Here is an 18,143-nt window from a genome sequence, read left to right on the forward strand (position 1 = left end):
AACCAGGAAAATGTGACTCATTCTTAGAGGAGAAGACAATCAAAGGAGGCCAACCTCAAGTGGCCCAACTATTGAAATTATCAAACAAAGACCTTAAGGCATGTATTAAACAATGCTCAGTGATGTACAGAAAAATATGCTCACGATGAATGAAACAATAGAAAAATCTCAGCATACAAAAGAAACTACATAAAAAACAAATGGAACTACTAAACATGAAAAAGATAATATCTGAAATAAAATAATCATAGATGGACTTAACAGAATAATGAAGATGAGAGAGGAAATGGTCAGTAAACTTGAAAGTAGATCAATAGAAATTATTCAATCTGAAAAACAGAAAGAAAAAAGATTAAAAATAAATAAAAGAGTCACAAAGGCCTGTGATGAATTAGCAGATCTTCTAACATATGTGTAGTTGAAGCTCCAGAAGAAGAAAGAGAGGGTTGGCAGATAAAAGTTCAAGAAAATAGTGATTGAAGATTTCCCAAATTTGGTGAAAAACATAAATTTACAGTTCAAGAAGCTCAGTGACCCCCAAGTAGGATAAACACATAAAAACTGCACATAAGTATATGTGCTGAAAATCAATAATAAAATGATGCAAAAAAAATGACAGATTACATTCAGTGAAACAATGATTTGAATGCCCACTGACTTCTCATCAGAAACAGTGAAATATTTCTATAAAATCACTTTATTTCTTAGAGCAGTTTTGGATGTGCATAAAAATTGCACAGAAACTACAGGGTATGGAAGAAATAACATTTTTTTTAGTGCTGAAAGAAAAAAATGCCAACCGAGAATTTCATATCTAGCAGAAATATCCTTCAAGGATAAAAGTGAAATAAAGACTTTCGCAGATAAAAGAAAACGAACAGCACTTCTCACCAGCAGACCAGCACACTAGAAATGATGAAGGGAATTCTTTACATTTATAGAAAATGATACAAGACAGAAACTTAGAAATTCAGCAAGGATTGAAGAGCATCAGAAATGGTGTCTAGGTGGACATGATATGTGCCATGCAGAATCCCCTTCAAGGAATGACTTTTTGTTCCAGCCACTAGGAGCACGGTTGGCAGACAGCCTTCAGCTCTCAGCATCTTCAGGGATCGCCTGTTACTTCACCCAAAGCCAGTCCCTTCCCAAGGCAGCTCACATCTAATGACTGATTGAGATGCAGGTATAAAGGCCCAGCCATTTTGATTCAACGCAGGAGATCTCTCAGGACCACAGCCCATGGATCAGCATTCAGGTGAGCATCTGGCCATTTCTCTTAGTAGGCAAAGTAAACAACCAGGTGCACTGCTCAAAGTTCTGGCCATTGAGAGGATTTCCCTTCACCACTGCTCTTCAGGGCGTTGCCAGAAAGGGGAGCCATGCTGCTACTGTCCACTTTTGAGTGGTGCTTGCATATCACACAGAACACTCTCTAAACCAGGCATGGGTTTTCTCTTCCTCCATCAACTGATCATAAGGAACTCCCCATGAGGCCACAGGTGCAGACTAGAAGAGGGCAGGCAATGTGACGGGAGTGGAGACCATGGGCATTTGGGCCACTTTCTCATGCAACTTGCTTGTGCCTTCAGGTCCTGCTTGAGCCTGATCTTGTATATACCACTTCCATTTAATGATGGAATGCTGCTGTCCATGTCCAACTTCATGGGTCTGTGGGTCAGACAACACCCATTTCATGGTATGCAGCTCAGGCTGCATGGTGACTTGGTGGCCCATAGTTAAGCGTTCAGTCTCTGCTAAGGCCCAGTAACGAGACAAAACCTGTTTCTCAAAAGGAGAGTAGTTATCTACAGAGGATGGTGGGGCTTTGCTCCAAAATCCTAAGGGTCTGTGCAGTTATTCACCAATAGGGGCCTGCCGAAGACTCCAAATGGCATCTCTATCTGCCATTGCCACTTCAAGCAACATTGAATCAGCCAGGTCATATGGCCCCAGTGGCAGAGTGGGGTGCACAGCAGCCTGAGCCTGTTGCAGAACTTTCTCTTTTCAGAGCCCTACTCAAAACTAGAAGCTTTTCAAGTCACTTGATAAATAGGCCAGAGTAGCACACACAAATAAGGGAGTATGCTCCCTCCAACATCCCTCCTTTTCATTTGGGGTTGGGGGACAAACGCAACAACTTATCCTTCACTTCAGAAGGAATTGTCTTGACCTGTCCCACACCACTGGACCCCTAGACATTTCACTGAGGTGGAAGGCACCTGAATTTTTGTCAGGTTAATTTCCCACCCACTAGCACACAAATGTCTTACCAATAAAGCCAAAGTTATTGATACTTCTTCCTCACTAGGTCCAATCAGCATAATGTCATCAATGTAATGGACCAGGGTGACGTCTTGTGGAAGGGAAAGGCAATCAAGGTCCCTGTGAACTAAATTTTGACATGGAGCTGAAGAGTTGATATACCCTTGAGGTAAGACAGTGAAGGTGTATTTCCTGTCTTGCCAGCTGAAGGCAAACTGCTTCTGGGGTTGCCTTGAAACCAGAATCAAGAAAAAGACATTGGACAGATCAATAGCTGTACTGATCTCCAGGTACCAGAAGTATTAATTAGCTCAAGCAAGGAAGCCACATCTGGAACAGCAGCTGCAATTGGGAGTCACCACCTGGTTGTTTTCAATAATCTACTGTCATCCTCCAAGATCCATCTGTTTTTTCCACAAGCCAAATAGGTGAGTTGAATGGGGACATGGTGGGAATCACCACCCCTGTATCCTTCAAGTCCTTGATGGTGGCAGTAGTCTCCGCAATCTCTCCAGGAATGTGGTATTGCTTTTGGTTTGCTATTTTCCTAGGTAGCGGTAGTTCTACTGGCTTCCACTTAGCTTTTTGTAACCCAATAGCCCTTATTCCACATATCAGGGATCCAATGTGGCGGTTCTGCCAATTGCTGAATATGTCTATCCCAATTATGTATCCTGGAACTGGATAAAGCACTACAGTGTGGGTTTGGGAACCCACTAGACCCCCTGTGAGACAGACTTGAGCTAAGACTCCATTAATAACATGACCTCCATATGCCCCCATTCTGACTGGTGGGTCACAGTGATATTTTGGGTCTCCAGGAATTAGTGTCAGTTCAGAGCCCGTATCCAATAATACCCAAAAAGTCTGATTATTTCCTTTTCCCCAAAGAACAGCCACTCTCATAAAATGCCATTGATCCCTTTGGGGAAAGCTGGGAGAAGGATTAACGGTATAGATTTTGGGCAGTGTAGTGGGGTCCTTCCTCAGTGGGACCTGGCCTCCCCTTCATTCAAGGGGTTGTGGGTCTGTAAGCTGGCTCAAGTCTGGGAACCGATTGACGAACCATGACTCCCTGTTCTGGCGATTCAAGTTAGACCACCACTCACCTGACCAAAAATTCTTCTGCTTGTACAGGTCAAGTAAACATTTAGTAGATTTCCCATCACTCCTAGGGACACCATAACTAAGTAGCCTATGCCATCAGTCCAAAAGAGTCAGACTATTTTGATTACTGCTTTGACTCTGCTGCCTATTATGGTACCCACGCCTACTTTGTCTTTGTCAATTAAGTGCCACCACTTGGCCCCTATCGTCATGAGGTCTGATCACCCCCACTGTAGTTAGGTGTCTAAATTCAGTTAGGGCAGTTCGCACTGTCAAACCTGACTTACATAAAATAGCAACCACAGCAGTCTTTAAGGATGCTGGGGCTCCTTTCACAAATTTTTTTTCTCATTGTTTTGGGTACTTCATGTGTGGTTCTGTGTATCTAACCTGATAAATCCACTCTAACTTTCCGATTTCCCCACACCTTTGGACACCTTCATCTATAGTATATCAAAGTAAGTCTGGCACCTCAGCTTGATTTAGTGTAGGCCACCAAGTAATCCATGCTTTAGTGAACTAACTAAATAAACTATTAGACCGTTTTCTGTTCTCTGGAGCTGAAATATCAGAGGAAGGATCTGTGCTTAGTGAGCCCATATCAATAAACTCAGGCTGATCCAACTTTATGTTCTTTGTACCATTATCCCATACCCTTAATAGCCATTCCTACACATATTCCCCAGGCATCTGTTTGTATATGTTAGAAAAGTCAAGCAGTTCTTTTGGAGGGTAGCATACCTCCTCCTGGGTCACACTTTGTACTTCACGTTTTGAGGCTCACTGGAACTTAAGTCTAATTATGGGTCTAGAAGCAAAAATGGGTGGTGGGTTGGGTTCTGGGAACATTCAGCATGGCCTCTGCCTCAGACAATGCCCTGGGCAATATCTCAGCTTCAGGTGGGCCTGGGTCAATCTCATCAAATGATGGTGGGAGGGATAATGGTTTTCCTAGGGAGGGTGGCTTAGCAGAAAAAGGTGGAATAATCTCTTCAGATGGGAGGGGTGGTGCTATTGGCAGGAGTGATTCAGTGGAGTTTAGGGGTTTGGTGTTCCCAGCTTTCTGATTATCTGCCCACATGTCCCCATCCTAAGTTTCAAGATCCCATTTCTTCCTTATCAATGCCCTCACTTTAACTTCAGACACCTTTCAAATTTGGGAATTCAATTGGTGTTGTAAATCAGCCAGTCTTACGATAAGATGCTGGGTTTGTTCCTTGGCAATATCAGTTCTGTTACCACAAGAAACAAGGCTTTCTTTAGGACACAATTGGCCACTTTCAGATCTTTTATGCAGTGCTTGAGCTGTAACTTTGAAGCCCTGAGCTCTTTCTTTCACCAGTTTGTCTAGCAAAAGTAGAACCAACCAACCAGCTTCTTTATTATTCTTATTCTGACAGAATTGTAGAAAAGTACACCATTGCGATCACCTGGAGCCTTGAGTCTCACAAATATTTGATCTTTTGGTAGTGATGTTGCTGTTGTTGTTGTTAGCTGCCATTGAGTCGGTTCCGACTCATAGCAACCCCACGCACAACAGAACGAAACACTGCCTAGTCCTGCGCCATCCCTACAATCATTGTTATGCTTGAGCTCATCGTTGCAGTCGCTGTATCAATCCACCTTGTTGAGGGTCTTCCTCTTTTCCACTGACCCTGTACTGGTGATATTTTGCTTATTTCTATTGCCGCCTCACACCATGGATTAGCAGTGCCCTCTTTACTAATGGAAGCAGAGTCATCAATGCCTTTAAGACTAGCCAGGCTTGAGGACCAATTCAGAAAACTCATCTTTACAGTTTTGTTTCTCTAGAACCACTTGCACTGCCAAGTGTCTTAGGTTGGGTTCTCTAGATAAGTAAGACCAATGAACCGTATATATAGATAGATAGATTTATCTTAAGGAAATGGTTCACATGGTTGTAGAGGCTGGCAAGTCCCAAATCCACAAGTCAGGGGCCAGGCTGGAGGCTCCTCCTGACTCAATCGGTTGCAGGAGCTGATGGACCCACAACTGGCAGGTCAGATGACAGGCTGTTGGTTCACTGGGCTGCAGAAGCTGGTGAATCCCAAAGTCACCAGGTCATATGACAGGCTTACCGGGGTGCAGGAGCAGGCAAATCCCAGAATCAGCAGGTCAGACAATAGGCTGTAAGCTCGGGTCCCAAGAACCAGAGGTGAGATGATAATGAGCCAGATGCAAGATCCAGAGTGAGAGAGAGCTTTGCCAGAGTGTCCATATATATAATTAATTCAGGCCACACCCTCAAGGAAACTCCCCTTATATCAGATAAGGCAGTGAAAAGCAGTGACTTAAGTAAGGGTGTAACTTGAGGAAGGCTGTGCTTTGAGTCATGCCCTTTAGTGCTCAAGATATACCCCACAGTAATCTTGCCTCATTAACATATAGAGATTTAAGATTTACAATATGTAAAATGGAGGATAATTATACAATACCACAAAATAGAGGACAATTATATCAGATCACAAAATGGAGGACAATTACACAACACTGGGAATCATGGCCTAGCCAAGTTGACGCAAAACATTAACCAGCACAACACTCCTCCTCTCAATCTATCCAAACCTATCTTTCAAGGTCCATCACCTCCATAAAGCCTTTGGCGACTCTAACTCACAGTAATTTCCTCCTTCTTTGAATTACTAATCTGTAAACTTCTAGGTTCATAAACAATTTTTAGCTTGATTAATTTTAAATGTCCTCCGATCATTTCACCATAGCTTTACCTCCCTCATTTAGATTGCTAAAAACATTAAGGCACTATTCTCCCACACACTACCCCTCCTTCCCTTCATACAAACTCACTGCTCTCAGTAAGTGCTTTGATTAATTTATTAATTGCTTAAGCATGGAACTCTATCCCACACTCTAGAAAAGGAAGTTAGGACTGGAATTAATGAGAACAAACCCTGCTTCCTTGCAACTGCTTTTCATCTCTTTTTCATCTTTTGCAAAGGTCATGAACCTATCGAACAGTCCTAGTCCTCTCTTGTGTTTCGTCTCTTCCTCTTGTTACTGTCTGCCCCCTAAAGGAAGATAATAATAAATGAGTTAAAACTAGCCCAAACGGAAAAAAAAAAAAAAAAGCGTAGGGTTCTTTTACTCAATATCAGTTCCTCAAGTAACTGTTACGCAAGATCATTTTAACTGGAATAACAAAATATAATTTGAACACATGAAAAAATATATATATGGAAGGCATTAGGGCTAAAAGAAGGAGGAAGGAGGAGCATAGGGAGGGGAGAGTGAGAGGAAGGGACCAGGCACAGAATGGGGGAACTTTGCCCTGAAGTAGACAGTTAAGATTGTTTTCTTCTCTTTTTTTTTTTTTTAAATAAGTCTTGCCTACCACTACCACATTGCTGGAAGTTATAAGTAAATAAGCAAACAAACTAAAAATACTATGTTTTACAATGAAGTACTATTCTTTGGGAAATTTATCTTATAAAAAGGTAGATTTCTATTTGGCAGTATTAGCAAGAAAGCCGTATTAGCAATGAAGACATTAAAATCATTGTCCCAAAAGGTTTGTTTCTTATTATTTTGAATCAATTCATGTTGAATTTACCAGGCCAAATCACTGCACATACAGAAATTTGGTTTTTATATCTTGATCCTAAATGTCTTGATAACTTAGGATGATACAAGCACATACTTCAGAGATTTATGTAGCATCTCCTAGTTGTGCTCAGAAAGAGTTTTAAAATTCAAAACCTTAAACCTTTAACATTGAAACTCGTAGATTGTTTTCATCTTGATTTTTTTTTTTTTCTTTACCCAAAAATACTAGCACACTTCACCATAGACAGCTCCTGGTATACCTGGATTCCCTGCCCGTTGGGCGCTGCACAGGTCTGTGTGAGAACTACCTTCTGGAATATCTCAACAACTGGAAGATCCAGGTAACTTGATTTTTTTTCTTAAGTGAGTAAGCAATCCATTTAAGTTTATTTCCCTTTTTTATTTCCACTTCATTTCTATTTAAGTGAGTAAATAGTCCATTTAAGTTGAGAACTGAGTATTGGCTTCACTTTAGTTGTGTGGTGTTATGAGTACTGGTGCTCTTTAGTAAAAAGAATAATGGTTAAATACTGAGGAAACCTGCCTAATTTTTTTTTACTGAGGTGTGGAAACCCTGGTGGCGAACTGGCTAAAAGTTATGGCTGCTAACTAAAAGGTTGGCTGTTAGAATCCACCAGGCACACCTTGGAAACCCTATGGGGCAGTTCTACTCTGTCCTTTAGGGTCGCCGTGAGTCGGAATCGACTTGACGGCAACAGGTTTTTTTTTTTTTTTTTGGTTACTGAGGTATACCATTGCTGGGTGTGGCTCTGCCATTTAACAGTAATGCAACATTGAACAAATCATTGTATCTCTCTAAGCCTCAGTTTCTACCTTTGTCAAACGGACAAAACTCTTCCATGCCCACTTCACTGGGCTGCTGTGCATATCAAAGTAGGAAAAGTTATACAAAAATTCTCCAGGGAAAGGTCCAGTGATAGAGTATGGTTATTTTTCCTGGGCTCACTATTAAGAATGACGTGTGGAAAACCGATTTTTGAGGCTGGAAGACAGACAGTATTTTAAACAGCCATTCGTATGAGGAAAAAAATACCTTTTCCTCATTCGATTATCAAATTACACAGTTAAAACCAAATACACAGTTCCCTCACGGCTGCTCCCATCTACTAAAAGCGAAACCTGAAATGTCCCTCCTACGTCAACTCCCACCCACCCTCTAGAGTGAAACCAGGACTCCCCCTCTCCCTGTTAGCTCCAAGTTCATGCAACTCCTATAGGCACCTAGACGTTGAGAGTATGTGCACTAATCCAGAGAGTATCTCTCACGACCCACACACCTCAAAGATAAATACAGATAGTCCACAGCCACCTCACTGTAAGTGCAGTAATGAACAATCACCTAGTCTTAGGAACGGATTCCTAATTTATACCATTAACCATGTTGACTTAAATAGGTTAGGGTTATTATTTAAGATAAAAGCAAAGGAGAAGATAAAGAGAATCCAGATGACTTGAATTGCTACTAGTATTTATTAATTTATCCTGCCTTGGCCAAACTTTGGGAAAGGGAAGAGGACGTGAGCAGTGAAATGAATCATAGAAAGGCATGTACCCCACAGGAGCCCTGTGGAACAGGGCTGCTAACCAAGAGGCCTGGGGTTCAAACCTACCAGCAGCTCTGCGGGAGAAAGATGTGGCAGTCTGCTCCTGTAAAGGTTCACAGTCTTGGAAACCCTATAGGGCAGTTCTACTCTGTCCTATAGGGTCACCGTGAGTTGGAATCAACTCGAAACGAGTGTTTTTTTTTTTGGGGAGGGGGGCGGGAGTGGTTTATATACTGTATAACCAAAAAGACTGTATAGGATACGAAGTAAAATAAATAAGGAAATGGTGGCAAAGAAGAAAGTAAAGGTGATAAAGGAAAAAATTTTTCAGAGTAACCCTCATATCTCAGATTACAATAACCTCACACTGCTCCGTAAGAAAGGTAAAGAAAGCTGGGGTATAACCAAGACCAGGTTTCCCACCAGTCTTTCTCTGTCACACTCCCAAAGAGAAGTCGAACTTACCAGCCACTAAGGAGACGGTCAAAATCCGTAGCAGCCCCAGGTCAGAAGTTCTCCGAATGCAGAGCATTTCTGCTTTCTCTCCTCCTGCCCTTCACTCAGCACTTGCCCTCCACACAGGTGAAAGAGCTGTGGACATGGTGAGGCTGTCTCTGGTGACTCCTGCTTGTCTGTGCTGGGTCCTCGTGGGCCGTCAGCAGCTGCCACTCCGTCCTCCTGGCCCCTTCCTTTCACTCTGTGTGCTGTAGCCTGATTACTAAGCTGGCACAGAAGAGGCTCTTCTCTGGAACTTGACATAGCAATAGATTTCCTGTACAAAGCATTGAAGTGAAGACAGAGGAAGCGGATTGATTGAGTTATCTTTCAGCTCATTGGTTCTCCTCTCACTTCTGCCTTGCACAGATAAACTTTACAGTAAGGCATTGAACTTGCCCAAGATAAATGGATTTGTCTAAATGTGGATTAAGGTAAATGGGATATTTATCAATTTTTTACCAATTCGTCAAATTTCCCAGTCATGATCGTTTTTAGCAGCTTTTCCCCAGCTGAAACACTACTATACAGCCTTAGTAATAAAGTTTAGAATAAAATGTTGTTCCTTGAGATTCTCTTGAGAAATGGCTGTCTGTCATGGAAGTCCACACACCCCTTCCAGAAGCATTTGTATGTTCATTAGTTTCCTGTTGCTGCTGTTAACAAATTGCCACAAACTTAGTGACTGAAAACAATGCAAATTTATTATCTTCCCGTTCTGAGGGTCAGAAATCTGAACTGAGTCTTGTGGGCTAAAATCAAAGTGTCGGCAGGACTGCATTGCTTCTGGAGGCCCTGGGGGAAAATCCATTCCTTGATGTGTCCAGCTTCTAGAGGCCAATGACATTTCGTGGCTCCTGGCTGCATCACTCCAACCTCTGCTCCATTGTCAAATCTCTGGTTGTGACTCTCCTGCCTCACAGTAGTAAGAACCCTTGTGCCTACATCTGGCCCACCAGGACAAATCCTTAACCCAGTCATACCTGCAAAGCCCCTTTTGCCACATAAGGTAATACAGTCATAGGTTTCAGGGATTAGACACGGACGCATCAGGGGCCATTATTTTGTTTCCTACAGTAAGTATTTGGGAACCCCTGGTGGTACAGTGGGTAAGAGCTACGGCTGCTAACCCAGAGGTCGGCAGTTTGAATCCACCTGGCGCTCCTTGGAAACCATATGGGGCAGTTCTACTCTGTCCTATAGGGTCACTATGAGTCGGAATCTACTCGACAGCAGTGGGTTTACAGTAAGTATTCAGTACTTACCACCATTCATTTTCACCTCTGAAGAGCTAGGCTGATCATCTTAACAAATCACAAACAGACATCCGTCCTCGAGTTGCCACACAGCTGGAATTCAAACTTACCAGAAACACTCAGTCTTAGTGTTGCTAGTTAATATGCATTTAGATACGTTTGTTTGGGAGGAAAAAAAAAATCCTCTGTGTGCTAAGAATTTCCAGCCCCAACACAAAACTCTCCAGGAAGAGGAAGAAAAAAATTGCACACAGAAAAGATTTAACAATGTCCTTTTTTTTTTTTTTTTAAGTTAGCAGTTGTATCTTCCCTCTTGCCCAACATTAAAATATTTTTCCCTTCTTCCCAAGCTTTACTTTCAATGAGGCTATTTGATTGAGACAGTGATCCTTGAGAGCACAGCATACTTGAGGTTCCAAGCTATGTGACAACGAGTTGACTATGACAAAAATGACTTCTCTTCTAGTATCATACTAGGTATTGAGAAAATCAGTAAGAAAATGGTTTTTAAAATATAACACTCTGGTTTCCACCACACAGAGGTTAAGACACATAGTGGTTAAGACCACGGGTTTTAGCAACAGGTAGACCTGGTGTGGGGTCTCAGCTACGCAATTACTGGTGCAACAATGCTGGCAAGTGTCTCATTCAAATTTGTAACCTGGTTTTCTCACTGAAGATTATAGGGAAGGGTTTTCTCATGTCATCAGAAAACTTCATGATTTTTTGTTTTTCTTAATGCCTCCTCAACGAGACAGTCAAACCTAAAGCACAGAAGTGTTAAATGGCCTGCCTAAGGTTTCAAAGTGACTTGGTGCACAGCTGGGAGTCAAACTCAGGTTTCTGGTTTGCTAGCCCTGTGTTCTTTACACTAAGCTTCTCTGATTAGACATTTTGGGTGACAGCATTCGGACACACTCCCGCAACTGCTTGCCTGGGTCTGTCTCCCGGGCAACAATCAACAGCATCAGTTAGGGGAGTGGTGTCAAGAACCAGAGGATTCAGAAAGTAGATTTGGCAGCTTGAGTTTCTTTCCCCACATTCTTATCCTCCCGCCCACAGCCCCCACTTCCTCTTACGGAGAGTGAGTATTTGGAAGAAAAGTAAAAGGACAAAAAGTTGGTAAGCGTAATCATCCACCAAACATACACCATGAAAGTCGATATAAGATAAAGATGTGTTTGTCTTGTAAAAGTTCCTCTCTGGAAAAATCTGTAGGCCCCAAATTCTCCTTAGCTGTACCCCTTGGGGACAGGAATCAGGGTAGCATAGTAGAGGAGCGAGAAAGGATCAAGAGAAAGGTGTAGTTTAAGGAAAAACCCAAGCCTTTTACTCCAGCTGTCTTCCAACTCTGCTTGAATAACACCAGTTAAGTGCATACGAGAGACAAAACACAGTATAATGCTGGTTAAAGTTGGAGTAGCCGAAAAAAAAAGTAACCTGTTGAGCCAAACCCATCATCATCAATTGTGACTCATAACAACCCTATTTGTTATTGTTAGGTGCCATCGAGTCAGTTCCAATTCATAGCGACCCCATGTGCAACAGAGAAAAACTGCCCAATTCTGTGCTATCCTCACAATCATTGCTATGTTTGAGCCCATTGTTGCAGAAACTGTGTCAATCCATCTCTTTGAGGGTCTTCCTCTTTTTCATTGACTCTTTATTAAGAATGATATCCTTCTCCAGGGACTTATCCCTCCTGATAACATGTCCAAAGTATGTAAGACGAAGTTTCGCCATCCTCGCTTCTAAGGAGCATTCTGTGCTTCTCCCAAGACAGATTTATTTAGTCTTCTGACAGTCCGTGGTATATTCAATATTCTTTATAGATACCACAATTCAAAAACATCAATTCTTCTTTGGTCTTCCTTATTCATTGTCCAGCTTTTGTACCTGTAACCCTGTAAGTTAGAGCTTCTTTAAGCCATCTTTAAATAGCCCCCAAATTGCCCTGACAATTCATTCAAAAATTCATTACTTTGCCTATACATGCTCGTTGAACTGAACTTCTTCCGGTCAGGCGCATTTCTTTGTCCCCAGTGTCAGATTCAGACTTAGCCACAACCTGAAACCAGTTCAGAAGAAGACACTGCAGTCTCTCGCTTGAGACTTCTCCCCATTACTGAGAGGCAACGCATGAATGTTGCACTTACTGTTCAAATTCTATGGACGTTGATTCCTGATCCCTTGTTGCCTGACCCTTTGTTCTTCAGTAGCAGTGCCTGCTCCTTCACCTCCTGGATGTGAACCTTGGCTGCCTAGAACTCTGGTACCTGCCTGCCCCTCCCACTTTGCTGAATTTTCTGGACATGTATCCTTGCAAAAATGAGCCAATAGCTACTTACATTATCATCTTTACTTTGAGTAGCCTCTCTAGCTTATACATCTGGCCTGACTTACTCTTCCATACAGACACACATGTGCACACGCATGCAGATACACACACACACTCACAAACACATTAGCTAAGCTCTTAGTCCCAGTTCCCTTAATCTACCACATCCTACTGCTACCCAAGTACTAATGTGACAGCTTCTCAGGGGTGGAAGAGCAAAGTTCGGTAATGTGAAGACTTTCAAGGGACTCAAGTGCACCCAAGGCTGTACAAAGTCCTTATTCAGCTCCTGCACGCCTGCAAAATGCATGTGCTCTCCATGTTAGTGAACTGCAACATCCTCAGCAGCCTTAGCATCCACCTTCACTGTGGAGGAAAATCAATGGGCCACAACAGCCTACCCTTTATCGTACTTCTACTTGCCCCCAAGAGCAATGGTTAGAAATTTGAATCTAATTAATTATAGCAGAAGCACTAATTCAATATATGATGACATAAACTGCCTGCTTATCTGGTCCTACCCTATTCTCTATTTCTCAGTTTACCTCTCTGCAATCTTCTGATGACTCACTGATATTCTGGATCTTCCTCCTTGCACAGTCATTAAATGGACTGACCAGTAACTTAGAACTGAGCCTCAGAAGACGTGTATTTTTATTTTTTACCCCTACCATGACATTGATATTTACCTTGAAATTTTTCCTTCAAAGTTTATAAAAAAACATATCACATAGAGTTAGTCACTCTTTTTCAATACACAGGCAGTCCCCAGTTTACAACCTCCTACTCACACACAACTCATACTTAAGAATGGACTGCCATGAAGCCTGTTGTATTAAAAACTTGAGTTAAGTACATACAATGGTTCTTGATAATAAATGTACGCACTGTTTTGTGACACTCATGAAAACATTGCTTGGTTTGGAAGGGTTTCTTAAGTGTTTTATATGCATAGAAAGGTAAAATATATACTATATACTAAGAGAAACATTTGACTAACACTAAATAAGAACCATACATACCTCTTCCGACTTACCTACAAATTTGACTTAAAGACAGACTTAGGAATGGATTTTGTTCATAACCCAGGGACTGCCTGTATTTACAGTTATGCAAAAATAAAAATTTAGAAATAGATATTTGAAAATAAAATATGTGTGCAACATCAAACAAGCAAAATTAGAGCAGAGGAATTAGTAACTACATTTTATATTTTATATTTTGCTAAGTATAATTCCTCAACCTCACTGACCACATCAGTAGTAAATAACATTTTTCAAGCCAGGCCCTGTTCTAAGCACTTTAAAAACTACCACCTCATTTAATACTCTCGACAACCCTATGAAGTCAATATCGTTATTGTCTGCATTTTAACAGCTGAAGTAACTGAGGCAGGAGAGCTTAAGCAAATTACCCAGTTACACAGCTAATCGGTGGTAGAGTCAGGATTCAAGCCCAAGAAATCTTACTACAAAATCTATCTCTTGGCTATGTAACGTCCCACTTTTTAACTCTTTGTCTTTTCTCCAATACATCTCTCTCACATTCCTAACCCGTCCTGAATCTATTCATCTGCTCACTAGTTAGTCGTTTGGTCTGGTTGGTCTAGTTTCCCCTGAATACCCACGTCTCTAAGCTTCTATTCACATTGACGCTACTCTCTGCTGCCCCCTGGAGGCAATTTGGTGAAACCAATGCTAATGTTTTCATACATTTATTTAACAAATTCAGCGACAGCTACACTTTGATATTTTGATCACAAAGTATGCTAATATCCCTAAAAATTTCATGTTTAATTTACATTTTTAGAAACTATTTAAACATAACACATGACTACCTCGTACAGAGTATAGATGTCACAATTTTAAGAAATACTATTGAAAAGATCAATAACGATGGCTTAAGAAAAGCAGTGTAAAAAGATAGATGGATAAATGAAAGGTAGGATAGAAGATAGAACCCATGCCTTGTCCCAGAGAAATATGAAGTGGACAGTCACAGGTTGGGTATTCTGGGAAGCAAACTCGGAGACGGAATTGACTGTGAAGGATGGTTATTAAGGAGTAATCTCGGATTATCACTTGCGGAACAGAAGGGAGAGAAACAGGTGTGAGCAGACGGAGACGTCAAGCCACCAAGTAGGCGCACATCAGCTTCAGCTAGCCCTCTGGGGAGTTCTGGAGATAGAATAGTCCTTAAGAGTTGTCCTCTATTGAGCGGAAATGGTCAAATCTGTATACTGCTGCACATATCAGTCATGGGTACAGGCAGCCCCAGGAAGGGGCATGGTGACCTTGGGTGAAGGAATTCATGAAGGTGCTGACCCCTGAATGCTGTTTGCTGGCACCACTCTCAACTCTAGAGTAACAAATCCCTCATTAAAGGGGTCAAGCACTACCACACAGTGTCTGCATATGGATAAGTCTTGGAAAAGATTCTAATCTAATCCTGGTCTTGAATATAGTGGTATTCCAGTCAACCAATTGCCTTCAAATCCCAAAGAAGCAAATAATGGGTATACATTTTATTGAAAATTTAACCTTGGAGGAGCTCTGCATTAGGCTATTTCCTACTTTGGAGGCAGTTATATTCTTTTCATCTGTGAGTGACAACAAGTAAAGTCCCTAAGACAGAGAACTGAATGGAAAAGAATGAAAAGTCCAGTCATATGCCTTGCCTAAAAACCAACATCAAGGCAGAGCATTCTGAAAATAGACAGAAGTCATCTGATTTCCAAAAAACCCTAACTACTTGAGTCAAGAAGCAAAAACCACTGCCGTCGAGTCGATTCTGACTCATAGTGACCCTATAGAACGGAGTAGAACCGCCCCACAGAGTTTCCAAGGAGCGCCTGGTGGATTTGAACTGCCAGTCTTTTGGTCAGCAGCTGTAGCACTTAACCACTACGCCACCAGAGTCAAGAAGAGACAGAGCAAAATAGAATATACCCGAGTATCTTTCTAGTAAAAGAATATGGAACATGAAAATCGTACCCATCACAGAAGTTTGTATCTGTCTACAATTTCATGCAAACTGTACTGGGCCTTTTTCTGTGGAATGACAAATGTTCTGTTGAACCATCATGATTTTATTATATCCCTGGCTTAAAAATTTTGTGCCCAAATCACATATTTAACCTGCCGCCTGTCTTTTATAAGATGATACAGTATTTTTTCAATGAATAACTGGAAGGTAGTTTACGTTGGCTGAGCTCTAACTAAATTTGTATTTTAAGAATGTGGCAAATTTTTTGTTGTTGTTTTGTTTTAAGAGTATCTGTCAAGACCGTGGCCTCTAAAACTGACTTCCTGGGTTCAAATTTCAGCTCTGCCACTTAGTTTTTGGCTACTGTCTTCCTTCTCTGCCCACCCCACACCCCCCACCCCGGCTGGTTCTAGAATATCTACTTGATGCTTTTTTCAAATCCACTATGTCATTTTTAGTATCTAGTTCTACACCAAAACTTTTGATTTTGTTTTTTGTTTCCCTAAACATAAAGAGTATTTTTTTCTTCAGTTACTAATATAATAATGTTATAACTACTATAGAAATATTTTACAAAACAATGTTTTTAGTATTGATATAATCTACAAAATATTACAGTTAAGCAATTTACAACTACATCACGTATTATTCTGTGATTAAAACTGACAATGAACGGCATTACTAAGGATTCTGTATGGTCTGGTAGGGAAGGAGGTCCATTGCAGGGTGGTGACACCAAGGGTTACCGCACTGAGTGACAGCAACCCTGGTGATACCACCGTTCTGAAGCGCACCTGCAGGCCAGTTCAGATGCCAGCCTCTTCATGTAGGGTGCTGTCCTTACATTCGGGGTGTTACTTTCCTAGTTCCACTGAGTGGACTTGCAATCGGATGGGAAAATGCCAGAAGTGACAAACACAAAACCAAATCAGCACTTGTGCTGACCGTATTAAAAGAGTATTTTAAAGGTTCTGATAATTCCAGTATTTGGAATTGCCTAGATAAATCTCTATCATCTATGTTTCTGATGGTTTATTTTGTGATGTCTTGTTTTTTTATTACCTAATGTACCAGGAATTGTGTTTTGTTTTAATGTAGAAGTAATTTGAAGCCCTGAATAATTTTATCTTTTTTCAGAGAAGATCTTGTTTTAATTGGTGATCCTGTTGGACCATTTGGTTCCGGTAATGTACATCAAATTTCCTATTGTAGAAAATAGATAAGTGGAAACTTTGGTGAAGGGTAAGACAGTACACAATACTGGGGAAGCCAGCACAACCTGTACAAGGCAAGGTGATGGTAGCTACATAGATACATCCAAAATCCCTGTGGGACCGGATTGCTGGGTTGAGGGCTGTGGGGTCCATGGTCTCAGGGAATATCTAGCTTAATTGGCACAACATAGTTTATAAAGAATATGTTCTACATTCTACTTTGATGAGTAGCATCTGTGGTCTTAAAAGCCTGTAAGCAGCCATCTAGGATGCTCCACTGGTCTCACCCCTTCGGGAGCAAGGAAGAATGAAGAAAACTAAAGATAGAAGGAAAAGTTTAGTTCAAAGAACTAATGGACTAAATCTACCACGACCTCTACCAGACTGAGTCCAGTACAATTAGATGGTACCCAGCTACCACCACTGACTGCTCTGATGGGGATCACAATAGAGGGTCCTGGACAGAGCTGCAAAAAAATGTAGAACAAAATTCTAATTCAGAAAGAAAGACCAGACTTGCTGGCCTCACAGAGACTGGAGAAACCCTAAGAGCATGGACCCTGGACACACTTTCAGATCAGTAATGAGGTCACTCCTGAGGTTCACCCTTCACCCAAAGATTGAAAAGGCCCATGGAACAAAACAATACTAAAGGGGCACGCCAATCCTGGGGCAGGGACTGGAAGTCAGGAGGGAACAGGAAAGCTAGTAATAGGGAACACAGGGTTGAGAAGGGAGAGTGTTGACATGTCATGGGGTTGTTAACCAATATCATAGAACAATGTGTGTACTAGCTGTTTGATGAGAAACTAGTTTGTTCTGTAAACCTTCATCTAAAGTACAATTTTTTGAAAAGTCTGTTGTAAAGGTATTTTTTACCTTTTGTAATTGGTAAGGTAAAAAAAGGGAGGTGGCAATACTTTGCAACTGGAAAATTTCCTGTTCCCCCAAATTTTTCACCCAATGGTTGAGCAACTATTGATGATCAGAGAGGATTTTCATTTCCTTCTGCTAGGCATCCGTGAACATTAGTATTTGGGGAACCCCTTAATCCAACTTTGATGACTGAGATATACTGGGTCTCAGGGATGACTCAAAAACTAGGTTGCAATCTGCATGAGGAGTGGTTTTATTGTTCTCATGACTAGGCTGCAGCCCTTCAATGGATGTACAAGCACTTCTGTTCTCACACTCTTTGCAGGCCCTGAATGACAGCTCTCTCTCTCCTCCCCATTCCAAGAGAATGTCAAAAGCACTGCTTAACCTTTCAGTCAGCCCTTCTAGATCAGCAAATATCTTCAGGGCAAAAGCAGCTCTAAGTGCTAGGCTCACAAAT

At 41.5% G+C, this 18,143-nt stretch overlaps 1 protein-coding gene across 8 annotated transcripts in view; it reads right to left on the reverse strand.

Annotated features, from left to right (window-relative positions):
* The window catches only part of LOC100666547 (cell surface glycoprotein CD200 receptor 1), a 63,400-nt gene extending 53,009 nt beyond the window's left edge, over positions 1–10,391 (reverse strand). For 2 of the 8 annotated variants that reach the window (XM_023551808.2, XM_023551812.2), the window contains exons 1-2: positions 10,280–10,374; positions 8,985–9,291 (exon numbers count right to left, since the gene is read on the reverse strand). In XM_023551808.2, coding sequence (XP_023407576.1) covers positions 8,985–9,051 — 67 coding nt within the window. In that variant the 5' untranslated portion in view covers positions 9,052–9,291; positions 10,280–10,374. Of the gene's footprint in view, positions 1–6,301; positions 6,420–8,984; positions 9,292–10,279 lie in introns of all 8 variants that reach the window. The other 6 variants (XM_064279303.1, XM_023551809.2, XM_064279249.1 and 3 more) reach the window with 6 other exon arrangements.
* Positions 10,392–18,143: the final 7,752 nt, after the last annotated feature.

The sequence above is a fragment of the Loxodonta africana genome, chromosome 1, assembly GCF_030014295.1.
Source record: "Loxodonta africana isolate mLoxAfr1 chromosome 1, mLoxAfr1.hap2, whole genome shotgun sequence".
Classification (NCBI taxonomy): Eukaryota; Metazoa; Chordata; class Mammalia; order Proboscidea; family Elephantidae; genus Loxodonta; species Loxodonta africana.